The sequence below is a fragment of the Saccopteryx bilineata genome, chromosome 2 (genome assembly GCF_036850765.1).
Source record: "Saccopteryx bilineata isolate mSacBil1 chromosome 2, mSacBil1_pri_phased_curated, whole genome shotgun sequence".
Lineage (NCBI taxonomy): Eukaryota > Metazoa > Chordata > Mammalia > Chiroptera > Emballonuridae > Saccopteryx > Saccopteryx bilineata.
Window position 1 is genome coordinate 370,125,613 of NC_089491.1, and position 20,061 is coordinate 370,145,673.

General features: G+C 52.4%; 1 protein-coding gene and 1 non-coding gene across 6 annotated transcripts in view; one reads left to right on the forward strand and one right to left on the reverse strand.

Annotated features, from left to right (window-relative positions):
- Positions 1 to 20,061, forward strand: part of ARHGAP27 (Rho GTPase activating protein 27) — a 34,192-nt gene that overhangs the window by 5,398 nt on the left and 8,733 nt on the right. For 3 of the 5 annotated variants that reach the window (XR_010729530.1, XM_066263390.1, XM_066263393.1), the window contains 4 exons: positions 18,615 to 19,010; positions 19,190 to 19,372; positions 19,621 to 19,701; positions 19,773 to 19,856. Coding sequence is in view for 4 of the 5 variants with exons in the window: in XM_066263390.1 (XP_066119487.1) it covers positions 18,615 to 19,010; positions 19,190 to 19,372; positions 19,621 to 19,701; positions 19,773 to 19,856 (744 nt within the window). In the remaining variant the exon portion in view is untranslated. Of the gene's footprint in view, positions 1 to 1,964; positions 2,098 to 13,950; positions 14,077 to 18,614; positions 19,011 to 19,189; positions 19,373 to 19,620; positions 19,702 to 19,772; positions 19,857 to 20,061 lie in introns of those variants that run through there. The other 2 variants (XM_066263391.1, XM_066263392.1) reach the window with 2 other exon arrangements.
- Positions 5,294 to 5,369, reverse strand: TRNAG-GCC (transfer RNA glycine (anticodon GCC)). Its single transcript has one exon. It is a non-coding gene; the product is annotated as a tRNA-Gly (tRNA).

The window sequence follows — 20,061 nt, forward strand, 5'->3', positions numbered from 1 at the left end:
CTGGGCAGAGGTGGAGGTGTGAGATGTGGCACCTTTGGGCCTTGCAGCCCCACTCTTACCCTGTGCAGCCAGGCTCAGGAATGGGGGTTCGGGTGGGGAGTGGGGAGGACCTGGGCAGGCAGGGCTCATGCGCTCTCACCAAGAATTTGGGCTTTATCCTGCAACACTTAGAAGACTCTCAGCAGAAAAGGAAGTGGGTTTGAGAAAAGACCCCAGTAGCAGGTGCTTTGAGGATGGAGGACCTTCATGGTCTCCTGGATACTCCGTGGTAACAGGAGATTTGGGAGGTAGACTCAGCAAGATGTGGTAGCCCACCGGCTGAGGGCAATCAGTTTGAGCACCAGCCTCCCAGTTGGCACACTGCAGGGGTGGGGGGCAATGCGGAGGAGCGGAGTGGAGGAACGAGGCTAACCCCCTGCGGCCCTGCGGGGCTGGGTCCAGGAGGCAGCTGGAGAGCTGGGCTGCTGCTCAGAAGGTCTTCAGTGTGTGACGTTGGCACCATGGGTGTGGAGTGTGGACATGTCTCAGCAGTGCCTGAGACAGCCCTGGGGCCACCACTTTTGGGTGACAGACAAACAGAGGAGAGAGTTGGAGAGCAAGAGGAATAAACCATCAAGGAACAATGAGGAAAAGCAGGAGAGTGCTGGCCCCAAAGCTGGGAAGTGTCCAGAAGAAAGGGGGAAGTTACATAAAGGCCATTAAACATTTATCGGAAGTAGCCACCAGAAGTCAGTGGTCATCTTATGAGGAACTGGTCAAGCTGAAGTCAGAGGGTCAGGAGAAAGAAGTGAGCACGTGGACTAAGAGTATAGACAACTCTCAGAAGCTTGGCAGGGAAGGGAGGCTCTGTGTGGTCAGAGGCCGGTGTAGGTAGAGGGCAGAGACTCCCCCGAACCTAAGTGAATGGGCAGCAGCTGGGAGAGGGGAGACTGAGGATGGTGAGGAGGTGGTTGGTGAGATGGGGACCCTGGGAGAGGGGGTGAGGCAGGGACCTAGAGCAGAGGGGGAGGAAGGTCAAGATTGTGAAGATGGCGGTGACATGGGATCTTTGGGAGAGGGTGGGAAACAGCATCCAGTCAATGGATCACTGGGCAAGGGGAGAGGGGTGTGGCGGGCAGGACACTCGGCAGAGGCAGGGACTCCCCTACGCAGAAGAGAGGAGCCCCTACACTATCCAGCATTTTACATCCTGTCAGTCACCAGTCACCCAGCTAGAACGTAATGAATACCCAGTGTATGCTGGTCACCGTGCTGGACACTGGGGACACAAAGGATGGTGAGATACAGTATGGTCCTGTGAGCTCTCACTCAAAGGCTCATCCTCGCAGCAGCTGGGAAGGCAGACAGACACAGGTACTGCATTTGTACAAGTGCAAATAGAAGTTCAGAGAGATTCGGTGCCCGGTTGGAAATCATACAGCCAGGAGGTGACAGCATTCAGGTCAGTTCCAGGTCTCCTGACCCCAAACCCCACTCTGGCCACCATGCTCAGTCAGCCGGGTGGCCTTCCAGCTTGGCCATGCTATTCCACTCAGCAAGGACAGTACAAGCCAAAGGCAAAGAGGCGTTCATTTTTCTGAGTGCACTGAGATGCCCATCCCTGTCATGGGCATGGGCGGCAGGGAAGGAGGCATGAATTCTAAACGCTCACCTTGCTGTCTGCAGCTGAGCGAGTAGCAGGAGTATGAGAGGTCCCAGGAGGGACCAGGTGCACCTGCTTCTGAGGAGGGAGACATGGAGGGCGGGTGAGGTAAGCCCGAGCGCACTCCCTGCCCCTCCCAGGAGGTAGTCCAGGAGCCCAGGGAAGCCTGGGGAGGAAGGGGCCTGAGACTCCTCCTCTGTGGCTTGGGGCCCACCCCTGGCCTAGGGGCCCCGCTGACGGGGATTTCTAGATGAGGTCGCCATCCCCGCCCAAGCAGGCCGTCTGGACTGTAGCCCGCCCCTGCTGCCCTGGCATTGGCCACAGGGAGGAAAGAGTTACAGCCCTGGCCTCTGAGGCTTCTTATGCAAACAGCCCAGGAGGCACCTCACCTGAGTAGGCAGCCTGGACTGGAAGGAGCCCCAGGGCCCTGGTTTCTCTCTCCTCTGCCAGGAACTGTGAGTGACCCTTCAACTCCAAATGGAGTGGGACCCTGGGGAAGAGGGCCGTTTTCTCACTCTCCTTCCGCCCTGGCTCCCACCAGTTTTCCCACTGTCTCCCCTTCCGCCCTGGCTCCCACCAGTCTTTCCCTGCACCGTACTAGAACCCACCCAGTGACCACTGTGAGGTGCCCTGCCTGGATCCTAGGCCTCGCACCCAGTCTCTGGGACAAACTCCAAGGGCAGTCAAGGCAGCTATGATTAGAACAAAAGAACCGGCCTTGGACAGAGCTACCTGGATCCTCCTTTGGGGCCAGGCAGGCAGCCTTTAGGAAGGGGGGCTGGTAAGAGCAGGGAGCTGAGGCCAAGAGGAAGGTCCAGTGAGTCCCCTTGACTGTACTCCCTCTTCTCTACAACTCTCCCCACCCCCCACACCCAGTGAGGAGCGACCTGGGGTGGCCCAACCTGTTTGTTCACACTTGACCTGACCTTTCCCCCCATGATTCACCTGCAGCCCCAAGCTGACCTAGGATCTCCACTGTCCAGCCAGTGTCCTGGCTTGTGAAAGAGCAGGTTGTTGGGTAGACCTCTCCCAGCCTTACCCCACATTCCTGGCCATGAAGAGCGCTCCCCACCCACAGTTCACAAGGCAAAAAGGAGCAACCTGTCACCCTACAGGCTGGTGGCAGCCCCTCTGTCCCTTGGGCAGTCTCTTTCAAGCCTGGGCCTCATTTCACCTGCAGTCTCTGCTTCCCTTCAGCCCCCGGGCCTCCTGAGATGGGCCCAGGCTGAGCCCACCCGCCTCCCCACTTCCTTCCTGAGCTCCAGCCCCTGGCATCCCTCTAAATTTATTTTCTCTGTCCTTCCTGGATCTGGATCCAGTAGTGGGAGGACCTGGGCAATCAATCAGTGCTGGATGTCGGCCCCCGTGGCTGCTCAGGGCCAGGGCCTGGCCATGGAGAAGCCCGTCATCATGCCTGGTAGCTGATGGTCAGAATGTGCTCAGGATTCCATGCCGGAGTGTTGGGAAATGAGTGTTGATGTTGGCTGGTGGAAAGGGGAACGGGGCTACCAAGGCTGGGTCCCAGGAACACGGGGGTTCTTACTAAAATTCGGAGACTCTGTTTCCAGACTGAACAAGGATGGTGATGTTGAGGGGATTTCCAGAACCGCTAGGCAGAGTGAGCCCTGCCAGATCCCTGTGTCCAGGCCGGGCGCTGGGATCTCGTGGGTGCTGGTCCTGCCTGAGGCATGCAGGCAGGTGGGGCAGGGGTCCCTGCCTAAGCCTCCGTGTCTGTTCTGGGGGCTAGCTAAAGTCGGGCCCAAGAGAGGAAGCTAGGTGCCAGAGGGGACCTGCCTCCAGATGTTCTCAGCCATCATCCTCCCTCTCCTACACAACTGGACGACTCTTCGCCTTGTCGGAATTTGTAAATTGCTATTCTCCTTACAAAAATAGCTTAACCCCATTACAAGTATTTGGCTAATGGGGGGCACTTTCGATCTAATGACTATTATTAGCATTTTGGTTTCTTTTCATTCTGCTTTCCTACGTGTTGGGAGTTTTACAGACATAGGGACATGGTGGTGTGCCAACAATTATGCTGTAATTTTTCCCTTCCTGTATTCATTGAATCTATAAAGGGCAGGTGTTGTAATGGGCATGGGGAGGCAATAAAAAGTAAGGCATGGCCTCTTCCCGCAGATAGCTTACTGCCCAGGAGGAGATACTGGCAAGCACACAGATAGTTATGGTCTGGTGTGGTGACTGCTCCTACAAGGTACTGTGGCGGGTGGAGGGGGTCGTTTGGAGGATCCCACTCACCAGAGGGAAACCTCGGACCACCTCCTGGCCAGGAAGGTGATATCAGAGCTGAATTTCTTTGTGACCAAGTTAATAATTTTTCTGAGTCTTTCATGGAAAAGTTCTTATTTTCTAGCTAACCCTCCTATGGATCAAATCTAGTTTATTGATTGTATTATTCAAACTTGCATTTCTTTTGCATACTTTTTATTTTTATTTTTTGTCCTTTATTTTAATTCTGATAGAGGTTTATTAAATCTCCCTCAAGTTTTCTTTATAAAGTTCTTCTTGTACTTTTAATAGTTTTCGCTTTTTTAAAAAATTATTTATTTATTGCTTTTCTTTTAAAGGTAGACAGTGATCATGTGAATGGGTGGAGATAGAGATCCTTTTTAGGGAAATGGAATTCCATGTAGAGAGGCCAAGACTAAGCTAAACTTTGAGACTTCAAACAGTTTAAAATCACTGGGGATGCCTGACCTGTGGTGGCGCCGTGGATAAACCATCAACCTGGAATGCTGAGGTTGCCGGTTCGAAACCCTGTGCTTCCCTGGTCAAAGCACATATGGGAGTTGATGTTTTCTCCTCCTCTCCTTCCTCTCTCTCTCTCTTTCTCTCTACTCTCTCTCTAAAAATGAATTAATAAAAAAATTAAAAATAAAATCACTGAGGACCTAGAGGGGACTGGCAGGGATGAGTCTAGCTTGTAGGAAGAGATCAGATGACTAAGAAGTACTATGCCCATGCTTAGGAACTGAGCCATAATTCCATATGTAACAGGCCCTAAAGAGAGGTTTTCAATGTCAGCAGATGGTTGATGATCGTTGGCGCCAATTCAACACCAACAGGAATCCCCAATTTGGGGTGTGGTGACGAAGGGAGCTTTGTTATTCAGTGTACACAGGTCAGTAGTGCTACAGTACAGTGCAGAGGAGGAAACAGCAGGGCTGTAGAGCAGCTCTGCGGCCGGCAGGCCAGGCAGTCTCGGCCCCACAGTTCTGCTCCGCTCCTGCTGGTCTGCGTCACCTTCTCCGAGAGACATCCTGGCTGTTTGAGCCTGGGAGCAGCAGTCCTCATCTTCCCTGGAAAGGGAAAGTGCGCTCCCGTGTTTGCTTTTATTTTTTTTCTTCTTTTTCTTTTTCTGAAGCTGGAAACGGGGAGAGACAGTCAGACAGACTCCCGCATGCGCCTGACCGGGATCCACCCGGCACGCCCACCAGGGGCGAGGCTCTGCCCCTCCGGGGCGTCGCTCTGCCGCGACCAGAGCCACTCTAGCACCTGGGGCAGAGGCCAAGGAACCATCCCCAGCGCCCAGGCCATCTTTGCTCCAATGGAGCCTCGGCTGCAGGAGGGGAAGAGAGAGACAGAGAGGAAGGGGGGGGGGTGGAGAAGCAAATGGGCGCTTCTCCTATGTGCCCTGGCCGGGAATCGAACCCGGGTCCCCCGCATGGCAGGCCGACGCTCTACCGCTGAGCCAACCGGCCAGGGCCCCGTGTTTGCTTTTAATACTTAACAACGATGTTGTTAGGAGCATCCAGATTTTGACTGTTCTGTCATCACAAATTGTACCTTTGTGTCATTACTTTGTGTCATTAACCTAAAATTCCACCTTTCTGTTATTAATATGGTGGCTACTCTCATTTTTTATTTCCTTTCATTTTATTTTTTTGCACTTGCTGGTATCTCTTAGTATATCCTTTTATTTTCAGCCATTACCACTTTTTTATAAAGTGTGTTTCTTATATATATCAAATGACTATATATATTTTTTTTCTTTTCTTTTTTTAAGTGAGAGGAGGGGAGATAGAGAGACAGACTCCCACATGTGCCCCAACCAGATCCACCTGGCAACCACCAGCAACCCCTGTTTGAGGCGGATACTTGAATCAGCAGAGCTGTCCCCAGCTCTGGGGGTCCAACACTTGAACCAATTGAGCCAATGGCTGTGAGAGGGGAAGAGAGAGAGAGAAGGGAGAGAAGGAAGAGAGAAATAGATGGTTGCTTCTCCTGTGTGTCCTGACAGGGGATCGAACCCAGGACATCAGCACACTGGGCTGATGCTCTATCCACTGAACCAACTGGTCAGGGCCTCAAATGACTATATTTTTAAATCCTAGCTGACTCTGTCTTTTAATGGAGTAATTCAATCTGTTCACATATAGTTTAACAACTGATACACTTACTTGATTTTATTACGGTTTATTTTACATTTATTCGTTTTGCTTGTAGTTTTCTTTTTTCCTTCAGTCCGGTTGCTATTGATTCTCTTTTTCTCATGCTGTTACTCTGTCTTCCTGTTAGACATTCCATTTCATTCATGGCTTCTGCTTTCCCCTGGACTCCTAACCAAACACTTTCTATAGGCTGTGCAGAGATGGGGGGTTTTCCCTCAGCACTCCCATCCAAAACCCCGTTAGCCTGTTGGTACGGGTCTTTTTGCAGCTTAGAGAAATCTATGTGGTGTGTGATTTTGTTGCATGTTGTGTTTCTTTCACTTTTTCTTTCATTTGCCTGTTCGTTCTCCTGACCAGATCCTCCCAGTTTCTTATCTTCCCCTTCTTTATTTCTGTTTCGATGTACTTTTTCCCTGAGGCTTAAGATATTTCTTCTGCTTGCTCTTCTAGGCCACAGATCTGAGTCTCAGGAGTGCCCAGCCTCTCCTTAAATTAGTAGTCCATGACACATTTTAAGTTCTAACACAGTCACTTTTTCCCCTTTGGTGCTTTACTTGAATCTCCTTATGAGTTCTTATATTTTGTTCAAGTTGTAATTATATTTTCCAGTCTCTCTCTTGCTGATAGCCTCAAAAAATTTTAAAACTAGGTAATATATGGTTTTGAAAAAATCAAAACAATATTTTAATATATATATGTATATATAAATTCTCAAACACTCCATGGCTTTTATGCTTCTCTCCATCAACTCCAAAGTCTCAGCTTTTATTAATTCTTCCTCTATTCTTTCAGATTTTCTTTACACAAATACAAACTAGTATGATTATATTTGGTTACTTGATTTTCTGTCTGCTTTACATGATGGTAGTAGGCAGTATGCATGGCCCTACATTTATTTATTTATTTATTTATTTATTTATTTATTTATTTATTTAGTGAGAGGAAGGGTGACAGTGAGACAGACTCCTTCAGGCGCCCCAACCGGGATTTACCCAACAACCCCAGTCTGGGGCCGATGATTGATGCTCAGATCAACCGAGCTATCCTCAACACCTTGAACCTCTCAAGCCACTGGCTGCCAGAGGGGAAGAGAGAGAGAGAGAAGGGGGGGGGAGAGGAAGAGAAGCAGATGGTCGCTTCTCATGTGTGCCCTGACTGGGGATTGAACCCAGGACTTCCACACGCCAAGCTAATTCTCTATCCACCAAGCCAACTGACTGGGGCGGTCCTACATCTTGTTTATCTTTTGCCTTTTTGGTTTAACAACGTATCTTAGAGATTACACAAGAGAACATTCATCTCCTTCCTTATAGCTAAGTGGTTTTCCATTGTCAAGATGTATTACAATTCATTTAACAGATCCATTGTTAATGAACACTTGATTTATGTCCAATCTTTGGCTATTACAATCAATGTTAGAAAATATATTATCTTAAGGTAGCTTGAATATGCATTTTCATGTCTTTAAAGACTGCTTTTCTTTTTCTGTGAATGTTTTGTTCCTACTGTCTACCCATTTTTCTATTGAGTTATTGGTCTTTTCCTTATTGATTTTTTTTGGACATTTTTTTATATTAAGGTAAATAGCCCTTTGTCTGTGACATGAATTGTAATCTCTCTGCCAAGCTTGTCTTTTGACTCTGTTAATGGTATTTTTTAGCCACACTAGTTTTTTTAAAAATACATTTATATAATGAAATGTTTAAATTTTGTCCTTGTGACAAAGGCCTTTTTTTCCCCTTTTTCTTTTTTATTTATTCATTTTAGAGAGGAGAGAGAGAGAGAGAGAGAGAGAGAGAGAGGAGAGAGAGACAGGGGGGAGGAGCTGGAAGCATCAACTCCCATATGTGCCTGACCAGGCAAGCCTAGGGTTTCGAACCGGCGACCTCAGCATTTCCAGGTCGACGCTTTATCCACTGCGCCACCACAGGTCAGACAAAGGCCTTTTTAAAAAATATACAATTTTACTTATGTTTCCCTCTGAGTATTTTTGTTTTCAAATGTTTAATTGATTTTAGAGAGGAAGGGAGAGGGAGAGAGACAGAAATATCCATCTGCTCCTGTATGTGCCCTTACCGGGGATTGAACTGGCAGCCTCTGTGTTTCGGGATGATGCTCCAACCAAACAAGCTATCTGGCCACAGGGTACCCTCTGAGTATTTCTATGACTTCACTTTTCAAAATTTTTTATTTACTAATTTTAGAGGGAGGGGATGTGGGGGAGAGAGAGAGAGAGAAATAATTGATTTTTCATTCCACTTATTTGTGCATCTACTGGTCGAGCCTTGTATGTGCCCCGACCGGAAATTGGACCTGCAACTTTGGCATTTTGGGAACAATGTTCTAACCATCTGAACTACCCAGCCAGGGCATATGGCTTTACTTTTAAAATCTAAATCTTTGGTCCGTTGTGGAGGGGAGTGGTATAGCTGAGTGGGACAGAGTGAGAGGTAGGCCCATCCTTAATGATTTTTTCTGGATGACCATTCAGTTGTCCTGTCACTTTTTATTGACAGATTCCTCTTTCCACCATGATTAGTGAGGACGTCTTTTAGCACGTCATGGGTCTCAGCCTTATTAGGGGCTCATAGCAGTGGCTGGTTTGGTGGTTCTGTTTGTCCCCTCTCTCCAGCCACTGGGCTGTCAGAGGAGTGGACTTTATATGTGTTTGCTCACTGGGACTGGGGTTGGGCTGTTGGAGTACCCACTTGGTGAGGGGCTCTAGAGCAGAGAAGGGGCGGTGGTCTCTACCAATGGGCCTGTGGGGCTAAGCTGGCCTGCGGGCTAAGACACCAGCAGGAATAGTGCCTGGCCCACCTCCTCGTTGCGCTCCCAGCATTAACGGCAGAGAGTTTAGCCCACCTACTTGGCCCCCCATCAGCTCCTCAGGGCAAGGGGTCTGGTACAAGGGATCCTGCCTACCTACCCCCTGCAGTCCCATGGCGGGCCCAATCTGCCCTGGGTTTCTAGGTGTGCCTGCCAGTCCTGCCCACCCAGCCACCCCAGCCCCTGCTTAGCTGGGGTGTAGAGCATAGCAATTGGGAGAAGAGAAACAGGGCATGTTTAAACTGCCATCCATGTTCCCAGAACCCCTGGCCCCAGAGCTGCATCTTAAAGGTAGAGAAATACTTAGTCTATGACAGGTCGGGGTAGGAGAGAACTGGAAGGGCCAGTCTGTCTCCAGATAAGAAATAATAAATCCCTTGCAGAGTAGTAACACTGAGGATGCGAAATAGTTAAAAAAAAAAAAAAAAACGAAGAAGAAAGAAAAAAAAAGTTTAAGGGTTTTTTATTTATTTTTTATTTTGAAAATTTTTAAACATACAAAAATGCTTAAAAATTATTAAAATGAATACAACTATACCTATTACCTAGATTTAACAATTACTATTTGCATTGGTTGTTCTTTTTTCCCTAAGAAATAATAAATCTAGACTTCATATTTCATCCCTAAAAACTTCAGCATGCATTTCTTAAAAATTACATTTTTCTCCATAACCACATTATCATTATTATGTCTAACAAAATTAACTTTTTTTTTTTTTTTTACAGAGACAGAGAGAGGGATAGACAGACAGGAACGGAGAGAGATGAGAAGCATCAATCATCAGTTTCTCGTTGCGACACCTTAGTTGTTCATTGATTGCTTTCTCATATGTGTCTTGACCGGGGGGCTACAGCAGACCGAGCAACCCCTTGCTCGAGCCAGCGACCTTGGGTCCAAGCTGGTGAGCTTTGCTCAAACCAGATGAGCCCGTGATCAAGCTGACAACCTCGGGGTCTCGAACCTGGGTCCTCCGCATCCCAGTCCGACGCTCTATCCACTGCGCCACCGCCTGGTCAGGCAACATTAACTTCTTGATATCATCTAAGATCGAATGAGGGTCCAGTCAAAGACCATGCATTCATTTGGTTGTCTCTGAAATCTCTCCTGCCAACCCCTCCCTTTCCTTCTTCCCAGACAGGGACTGGTGAAAGAGACCAGACCAGTTGCCCTGTAGACTGTCTATTTTAGATCAGAATGTTTGCTTCCTTGTGGCAACATTCCCGTGTTCCTCTAACCCCTGTGTTACCCGAGGACTGGTAGGTCCGAGAGGCTTAGGCAGGTGAGGTCACCAGGGTTCAGGGACAGATGATCCAAGGGAAGCAGGAATCAGGGGTGACTTTAGGTCTCTCTGAGCCACAGAGGTGATACCGAGATGGGGAATCGGAGGGGCTGAAGACGAACTCGGCCCGAGGCAGGCAGCTGCTCACTGTGTGCAGGACAGATAGGTGGGCAGCTGGGTTTCTGAACCCGGAGAGGCAGTGGTGCGTTGTCAACCTGATGAGGGCGGCTGGGCTTTCCCAGGGCAGTGGAGCCAGGAGCAAAGACGAGACTCCAGAGCGAGACTCCAGAGCGTCGTGGACATGGGCCGGGGAAGAGACGCGTGGGCCCCGAGCACTGAGGAGCGGCAGGCAGAGAGAGAGAAAGCTGACCCAGGGGCCCTGCCGAGGCAGTGTAGGAGGGAGTGGATTGTGAGGACTAAGTGCCAGAGAGGAATCAGGCCAGGCAAGGACCAAAAATGTCATCAAGGAAGTTGTGGGAGACCGAAGCGTGGGCCGGGTGTTTGAGCGAGTGGACGGCGAGACAGTGGGGCACACACGCTCTTTCAAGAAGTTGTCTTTGAGAAAGAGGAAGGGAAAGCTGGGTCCAGGGGCACACTTTCTCTTTTCAAGAGGCAGAGAACTTGAACTTGAAATGCCTCTTCAGATAGAAGAGGTGGGAGATGTGAGGCGAGGCAGCTTCTGAGCCAGTGAGAGGCGACGAGGTGCCCCAGGCCCGGGAGGTTGGCCGGGACAGGAGGACCCTGCAGCCTCCATTAGGGGGAGGAGAAGGAATGGGGGGTGCAGAGGCAGACATGTTTGAGGGAGTGAGCAGAAGGTGCCCACCACCACCACATCTTCCCACCCCGCGAGGCTGGCTTCTAACCACAGCCTCTGCTGGCTGCAGCTTCCTTGACAGCATTTCTGACTCCTCCTGGCCCCACAGCAGGGGACCTCCCCAGTCTGCCAGCCTGACTCAGAGCACAGGGGCCGTGAGCCGTGAAGGGGCTCCACCCTAGGACCCACCCTCCCCGGAGGAGCAGGCCCAGCAGGCAGCCCTGTGAAGTCACGGAAAGGCTGGGGCAGAGGCCGGAGCCAAGGATGCACAGTCAAAACCCAAAACCGAAAAAGCAGAGGAGTACAGCCAGCCCTGCTCAGTGACCCACGTGCTGGTGGGTGTGGGAACTCAGGCCCCCACCCCGCTCACCTCTTTCCCAAAAACCAGCCCTACAACGGGGGAGAGAAGGACAGCCCATTCTATGGATAAAGAAACTGAGGCCCAGAGATTCAAGAGGTTGTCCAGAGAGACACTGAGGCAGACACAAGAAGCCAGGTCTCTGGACTCCTGCTCCATTCTTTTTTTTCCTTTTAATGGAATGCTGCTTCTGCCCCAAACCCAAAAGAAGAGCCTCCCCCCAGGCCAGCATGGCGGGACTCTCATGCTACATGTATGCGATAGCATCACACTGAGCCGCCTGGGCCTTAACACAACCTGCACGGCCCAGGCCCCGTGAAGACCGGGGACATCAGACTCGCAGGCTTGTGTGGCTCCCCTAGTATCCAAGGCTTGCGGACCTGGATCCTGTGGGCGACCCCTAGCCTCCCCACTGCAGGTGCAGACGTCACTAGAGGTGGGGTGGATACTGCGTGAGGCCTGGGTTCTGTTCTGGAGAAGGCATGGTCAGGAGGGACGGACACTGGAACAGTTCTATGCCCTTGGCTAAGCTCCCAGCATCAAAGCTCACAATTCATTCCCCCTCTCCCTCTACCCAGCCCAGATGGCATGGAGCAGGCTCAGCATCAGCAAAGGAGGTCCTGTCTCTTCCTCAGCTCCCCGAGCTAGTCCCTGGGCCCCAGGTGAGGGTTTTGTGGGTATTTCTTTTGCCTCTGGCCCCAGAGAGCTGAGAGGATTTTCTGGTTGCACCTGCTCCGATTGCCCTGACACTCCAGTGAGGGTTTTGGAGAGAGGTGAGGACAGCGGCTGGAGAGAGGAATGATGTGCAGCAGGCTTGTTCGTCCCCTCCCCTGCTGTGTGTGTACCTCTCAAGACTTAGGGTGTGGTTGAAGGAAGAGGACCCCCCTGGGGAGCGACTGTGGTCACTGCCTCCTCTTGCTGGGGGAGGGGAAGGTCAGGCAGGAGGCCTGAGGAGCCAGCCTCAGTGACCAAGAGCCAGCTAGAGCTGTGAGGGTTTTGCTCAGTCGCTCTAGTGGGGCCAGAGTCCTTAGGGAGACCCTGGGAAGGCAGGCCAGGCCTCTTACTGGGGAAAAGCAGCAAGTAGGGTTCTAGTTGCCTTTTGTGTGGTCCCAGCCCCCTACACTGTCACTCCTGGTCCCTGCCACATGAAGACCCTGCTTCCCAATCCCAAGTGCAAGGCAGAGCTAAAGGCCTGGGTTCCCCCATCCCAACCCCTCCCTGGTGGCTTGGAGTTTCTGACTGCTTTGGAATTTATAGCTCTTCCCATCTCTTAGGCTTGGCTCTATCAATCTTGTTGACCTGTTGTGTGTGTGTGTGTGTGTGTGCGCGCGCGCGCGCGCGCGCTCTGGCCCTCAGGGTGGGGCATTGTGGGGTGTCATGTGTATGACAAGTGGGAGGACTCTAGGCCTCTTGGGAAGGGATTAGTCTGCCTCTGAGGTTCTGGAGTTCTGAGTCAAGGCACAGGGAGCTTTCGAGGGTAGGGTAGAGCATAAACCCCAGCCTTACTCTGGATGTGGTCCCCAAAGTGTCCCATACCCCAAACCCATACTATGCCTGGTTTACTTGGGTGTTCTTGCCCTGAGCCCATAGTGAGCTCAGTGAGGGGAGGAGAGGCCTGGGGGACACTGGCAGGGAAGAAGAGAGAGCCAGGTGTAGCGGCAGGAAGATCACTGAAATGGAAGACTAAGAGATGAGGAGTCTGGGATCTGGGTGGTTGGGTGGGAGTCAGAACCTCACCTGGAAGCTGGACAGCCCATGTGGGAGGGCCTTAGGGATGGCAGGTGGGTGGGCAGGGTGTTGCCTGGCACTTGGGACGAGGGCAGAAAGGGCTCTGGCTTCTCACTAAGGACATGCTGTGTCCACTGTGCACAGCCAGGTCTGCATACCCACCTGCAGGAGAGGCCAGGAGGAGGCTCTATGGTAGGTTTCAGGAGCTGGTTCCCGTCCCTCTTCTCTGGGTCCTTGGACGATGGGGAAGGGGCACAGGCAAACTTGTTTATGTATGTGGACATGCAGCAGAGGTGGACACATGCCTCTTGGTGACCAAGGCCGAAGGAGGCAGACCCAGGCGGTCAGGCGGGTAGATGGTGATGCGGTCAAAATCTTTCCTGTCCTCCACGTGGCTGGAGGAATCCAGAGACTGGTTTCTTCTGATACCACATCTGCCCATACCCCTTCCTCTTTGAGCCACCCACCCACACACAAGCTTCCTCTTTCCCGTCACACCCTCCCTGGGCCTTGAGAGAGTTGACAGCCACTCATTGTCCTGTCCACACCAGTTCAGGCCCCAGCATCCAGCTGCCCCCATGCTTGTCCCCTCTGTGCAGCCTACCCCTCCCCCACCCATTGCTTGAAAGCCATCCTCCATGGCGCCTGTTCAGTGGATGTGTCTGGGCCTGGCATTCAGAGCTCACTGGTAATCAGAGCACTGAATGGAGCAGCCGGTAGTGTCCCTGGACACATAAAGATCACCCTGATCTGAGCGATCGCCCCATACCCCCCCTCCGCCCTGTCTCAGGCAGCACTTCCGCAGCCCTGACAGGAAACGGGCTGGAGGCTCAGCCTCCCACCATCTCGAGACAACTTCTTGTTTCCCTGTTACCCTGTGCCAGCCCCGGGGTTGTGCCCCGTTGCTCCACCCCCAAAGCCTTCCCAGGGCTCCATCCCAGCAGCTGAGAGGGGACAGGATGGTGGACGTGATTGCTAAGCTGACCAGGAGGCAGAGTCGGGCCCTTCGGGTTCAGGTAGGGGACCTTGGCACTAAGAACTGAACTTGGCATCTGATGGCATAGCAGAGGGGCCTATGGGGTCAAGGAGCCAGCAGGGACCTGCATCCCTGGCCCGGTCAGGAGCTGGGGGCTGGGGTTTGGAGCAGGGAGTCTCAGGAAGCGTGGGAATCCTCCCTTCTTTCCTCTTTCCTTCTCTGAGGCCTTGCCTCCCATTCAAAGGAGGCTGAGAGGCGGTGATCATCAGCTCGGAGAAGAGAGGCCGCCTGCCTGTCACCTGCTTGTGGGCAGTTGAAGATAAGAGGAGTGCTAGGGGCCGGGAACTGAGTGTGGTGAGAGCCGGGCCCCTTGGGCTGCGTGCTCTGGCCTGAGGTGGGAGGACACTTCCTCTTTCCCACTAGGTGTCCCCTGTGTCTCTATCATGACAGGTCGGGGCCCCCAAAACCCTTGGGGCCCTAGTTAGACCCCTGTCGATGGGCTGGGTCTGGGTCTTGTCTGGGCCCCCAGGAGTTGGGGTGGGGGTGGCAGGCCCTGCTCTAACCTCGGCAGCTCACCCTTGAAGGCCAGAGGCTGGGAGAGACTGGCCCCACCTGGCTTCCAGAAGCTGGTCTAACCCAGGCAGAGGCTCTGCCACGGAAGGAAAATACCTCTGTCTTAGCCCTGGGGGGACTCTGTAGAGAATTCTAGAGTCTGAAGGGTCCTGCTGTAGTCCAGCTCCCTCACAGGACTGCCACATCCCTAACAGGGTGGGACTTTGCTTGCTCAGCTCCAGTGAAGACCCCTCACTACCTCCTGGAGGGGCCCCAGTCCAGAGAATGTGCCTCTTTCAAAGGGGCATTACCTTGCCCTGATTAAACCTCCGATCTGAAGTCTGGAGCCCCCCCCCCCCCCCACCGTGTGATTCTGCATCTTCTCTTCCTCGTGACAACCCTGTCATGCTGGCGGCCTGAACTTCAACCTCCCAGATCTCCTCTGTACCTGCTGGGAGTGTTCCTTGTGCAAGATTCCCACCAACCCAGCCAGCCTGGAGCTCCCAATGAACTCAGAGCCAAGGCCAGCAGCCTGGCTGGGTGGAAATCCCTGCTGCAAAGAGCCTGGCTCCTTCTTGGCTGGTCCACTGCTCATGCGGCCTTTCAGCCCCTGACCCAGGGATGCCTCAGTGGGGTGCCTAGGAGGTGTGTCTGGTCATCCACCTTTCCCTACAGCCTCCATCTTGTCGTCCCAAGGAGTCTCCTGTTCCTGTGTTTGAACCCTCATTTTCAGGAATATCTTTTTTTTTTTTTTTAAGAATTTATTTTTATTTATTTATTCATTTTAGAGAGGAGGGAGGGAGAGGAAGAGAGAGAGAGAGAGAGAGAGAGAAAGGGGAGAGGAGCAGGAAGCATCAACTCCCATATGTGCCTTGACCAGACAAGTGCAGGGTTTTGAACCGGCAACCTCAATGTTCCCAGGTCGACGCTTTATCCACTGCGCCAGAGGTCAGGCTTCAGGAATTTCTTGCTCATAGCTAACCCCACTCTCTCCTGTAGTGCTAGGTGTGTTTGTTTATCTGTTGCTGAAGTCTGGCATGGAAATGACTTGTGTATTCAAACAGTAAGTGCTTTTTGTGGATCTGCATTAGACCACCTGTTGGAGGTGATTGGTGTCAATGACATCCTGAATCTTGCTCTCAAGAAACTCTCGCCTGTTAGGGCCCGAGAAAATAGGCAGATGGGTGGACAATGAACTTACCACCAAGGCAGAATGCTGTCAGGCCCTAACGGAGCAGAGTGACAGCAGGTTAGACTTTTCTCTGGAGGGAGAAGGCTGCACCCAGGCAAGGCCTGTGAGCAGAGCTCCAGCGGAGGAGCAGGATTTGGATAAGCAGGGGGTGAGCGCAGGGAGTTCCAGGCTGAGGCATGGCTGGAGCAAAGGCACAGAGGGAGGAAGATGCCTTTGTGTTTGGGGCTAGTGTGGTTGGGATACAGGATGCCACAGGAGGGCTGTAGTGGGTGGAAGGAAAGGAGAAGTGGGGTGCAGGGTCCTTCCAGCCATGCAGGAGCTTGGGGGGGTGAGGGAGAGGAGTGATGAACTGACCGGCTGGTGTGCCCCGCTCTCCCTGCCCCCTGCATACCTGGGACCTGATGCCCTGTGTAAGATGGCCACACCCCTTCTTTGGCAGTGATTTTGTTGCTTTGCCAGCAGCCATCATCACTGACGTGCTGTGCATTTCACTTACCGCCCTGCCTCCTCCCCTCTCCCACCATTGGCACACAGGAGCGGCTGCCAGGGCGGGGATCCGCATCCATTTCTTCGCTGCTGCATTCCCATGCCTAAAACAGTGCCTGGTGCAGAGCAGGCACATCTCTGTTGGACAAATGAGTATTTCTATAGACACCCGCCTAAGGTGCAGGGAGAGGCCATCATGAGCCAGAGGTGCTTCCCCTCTTGAGGAATTTACAGCTCAGTGAAGGTGTCACCGCAACAGAGAAATTTCTGTGATTTAAAAAAAAAAAAAAAGCCTGACCAGGCAGTGGTGCAGTGGATAGAGTGTTGGACTGGGACGCAGAGGACCCAGGTTCGAGACCCCGAGGTCGCCAGCTTGAGCACGGGCTCATCTGGTTTGAGCAAAAGCCCGCCAGCTTGGACCCAAGGTTGCTGGCTTGAGCAAGGGGTTACTCGGTCTGCTGAAGGCCCACAGTCAAGGCACATATGAGAAAGCAATCAATGAACAACTAAGGAGCCGCAGCGAGGAACTGATATTTCTTGCTCTCTCCCTTCCTGTCTGTCTGTCCCTATCTGTCCCTCTCTCTGACTCTGTCTCTGTCACCAAAAAAAAAAAAAAAAAAAAAAAAAAAGTTTATTGTACAAAATGTAGAGGCTGCAGAAAAGTTTAAAGAAAAAAACTAGCCCTGGCTGGTTAGCTCAGTTGGCTAGAGCATCAGCCTGATATTTCAAGGTTGCAGGTTCGACCCTCAGTCAGGACACATACAAGAAACAACCAATGACTGCATAAGTCAATGGAACAACAAATCAATGTTTCTTACTCCCTAAAACCAATAAATAAGAAATTAAAAAAAAAACTAAACAAAATAAACCTAATCCCTGTAATTACACTGCCCAGAAGTGACCCCTGTTAGCATTTTGGAGGGTTTCTTAAATCACAATACTGTATTGGAATTATGCTAAATTTACCATCTTGAAATCTTTTTTTTTTTTTTTTTTTTTTTTTTTTTTTTTAAAGTTACAGAGGGATAGATAGGGACAGATAGACGGAACAGAGAGAGATGAGAAGCATCAATCATTAGTTTTTCATTGTGACACCTTAGTTGTTCATTGACTGCGTTCTCATATGTGCCTTGACTGCGGGCCTTCAGCAGACTGAGTAACCCCTTGCCAGTAACCTTGGGTCCAAGCTGGTGAGCTTTTACTCAAACCAGATGAGCCCGCACTCAAGCTGGCAACCTTGGGGTCTTGAACCTGGGTCCTCCACATCCCAGTCCGATGCTCTATCCACTGCGCCACCGCCTGGTCAGGCACCATCTTGAAATCTTGTTTTCCCTTGTAACATTCTGTATGCTGGGTTTGATAGTATAGCTATCTATCCCTCTGGTGGGCTGAGGGCTAAGGCTGTGGTGGGTACACAAGAGAAATCTTCAGAAAGGTCTTGAACTTGACACATGAGCTGAGTCCTAAAGGACTGGGCGTCAGCCAGGTGACAAAGGGGTGGGGATGGGCCTGGGCAAGCTGTGAATGAGCTGAGGCCTGTAGGAGACACAGCAGAGAGTGGCGGTGCTACTGGAGCTTAAAGTTCAAGTTAAGGAGCAAGGAGTGGCAGGAAATAAGGTGGAAGACAAGCAGGTAATGGGCAGCCTCTGGTTAAAGCCTTAGACTTTGCCCTGAAGTCCGCAGGGAGCCTTGAAGGTGTTGAGCCTAGCTAGGCTAATATTCTGTATGACTGAATCCTCTGGCCCACCTGACTTTCCTTTGGGGAGAGTGTGGGGAGGAGGGGAGCCCCTCCCTCCCCTCTGGCTGTCTGCCTTTTCCTTGTCTGGAGTTGATTCAGAGGCCTGTAAACCCCATACCCAGGAAGTTCTAGCCCCAAATCCAGAGGCGGTACTGATTCTGGTCCCAGAGCTTTCCCGGCCAGGAAGAAATGGGGGGGGGGCTCTGTTGGGGGCTGTAGAATGCGGGGGGGGGGCTGGCTCCCTGTGACCTGAATGCCGACAGAGAAGGGGTGGGTCCTAGGCCATTACTCCGCTCCTGCCCAACCTTTGATTCACCCCTGTGAGTGCAGAGGTGAACCACAGCTGGGAGAATGTGGTTATCAATATTTTATTAATAAATAATTCATAACTGCCCCACGCACCTGGAGCATTTCATACGTCACATACCGCTTCGAAGGACATTTCTTTCCTCATTCTCTCTTCACTACAAAATCCAGAACAGCAGGGCAGGTATTTTGCAGCGGGGGGAACTGAGGCAGGGAGGTATGGTGACTTGCTGAAGGTCGCCCAGGTGGCAAGTGGCGGACTACGTGAACCGGGAGCTGACCTGTCTTCTTCTTTCTGGCACAGGTGGACGAAGCCCCAGAGCCGGTGTATGCGAACATAGAGAGACAGCCTCCGGCCACTTCACCTGGCGCCACCGCGGCTCTTCGTCCCGGCCAGGTGTGGGAAACGCACACGGACGCGGACACCGGGCGGCCCTACTACTACAACCCAGACACAGGTGTGACCACCTGGGAGTCGCCTTTCGAGGCTGCTGAAGGTGCCACCAGCCCAGCCACCTCCCCGTCCTCGGTGGGCAGCCGCGAGAGCCTCGAAACAGAGTGGGGCCAGTACTGGGATGAGGACAGCCGCAGGGTGTTCTTCTACAACCCGCTGACGGGCGACACAGTCTGGGAGGACGAGGACGAGGAGGAGCTGAAGATGCAGCCTGGCCTGAGGCCCGGCAGCGCCAAGGACCAGAGGGTGAGGGGCGGGACCTGGCCTAAGTGGGCGGGGCTGGCTCTTAGGACCTCTGGCCCCGCCTCCTTCTCCCCTGGGCACTTGGGGTGAGAGGTGGGGCCACGTCTGAAGGAGCCGGGCCTGGCCAGTGGTGGGTGGGTCTGCTCTGAGGGCCTCTGATCCAGCCTTCTTACTCCCTACAGCCTCCCACCCCCGAGACGGACTACCCTGAGTTACTGACCAGTTACCCCGAGGAGGACTATTCCCCTTCAGGCTGCTTCAGTGAGCCCCGGCCCGCCTCTCCCTTGGCCACGCCCCCAGGCTGGTCTTGCCTTGTGGACCAGGAAGGGCAGACGGTCTACACGAACCACTTTACCCAAGAGCAGGTAGGAGCAACAGACAGGTGGACCCAGACAGCCTCGGGGACACGCCTCCAACCCTTCCTTCGTCATGAGTAGCTCTCCTTAACACTAAACTGCAGCTCCTGCTGGGCTCTGAGCCAGCCCAGCACACTGCCTCACCAGCGCCTGTCCTTCCAGACTCCTCGGGTCTATGTTGTGCACTGGTTAGAGGGAACCTTTTCCTCCCCTCTCACGAAGCCAGATGGCAGCCCTGACCTTTCCTCTCCCCGCAGTGGGTGAAGCTGGAGGATCAACATGGAAAGCCCTACTTCTACAACCCAAACGATGACTCTGTTCGGTGGGATCTGCCCCAGGTAACCAACTGGGAAGGGATAGTCCTGGGGAGACAGGAGGGGGTTATATATGACAGTGTCTTCCTCCCCAGGTCCCAGTTCCTGCTCCTCGAAGCATCCGCCAGTCCAGCCAGGACAGCGAGACTCCAGCCCAGGCCAGCCCCCCTGAGGAGAAAGTAAGGGAAGGGGTGTGTAAGCTCGGGCATGACCCCACAGAAGAGATAGAGGAGTTCTGGCGATCCTGGGGTCTGAAACTGGACCAGCGTGTCTCCCACATAAGCCCCAGCACTAGCTGGGGCTGAATGAACAAGGATAGGGTCATCCTAGGCCCAGAGTTGGGTGAGGTTGGGAGCTGGGGGAAATCTCTGCTGCTGCTGCTAC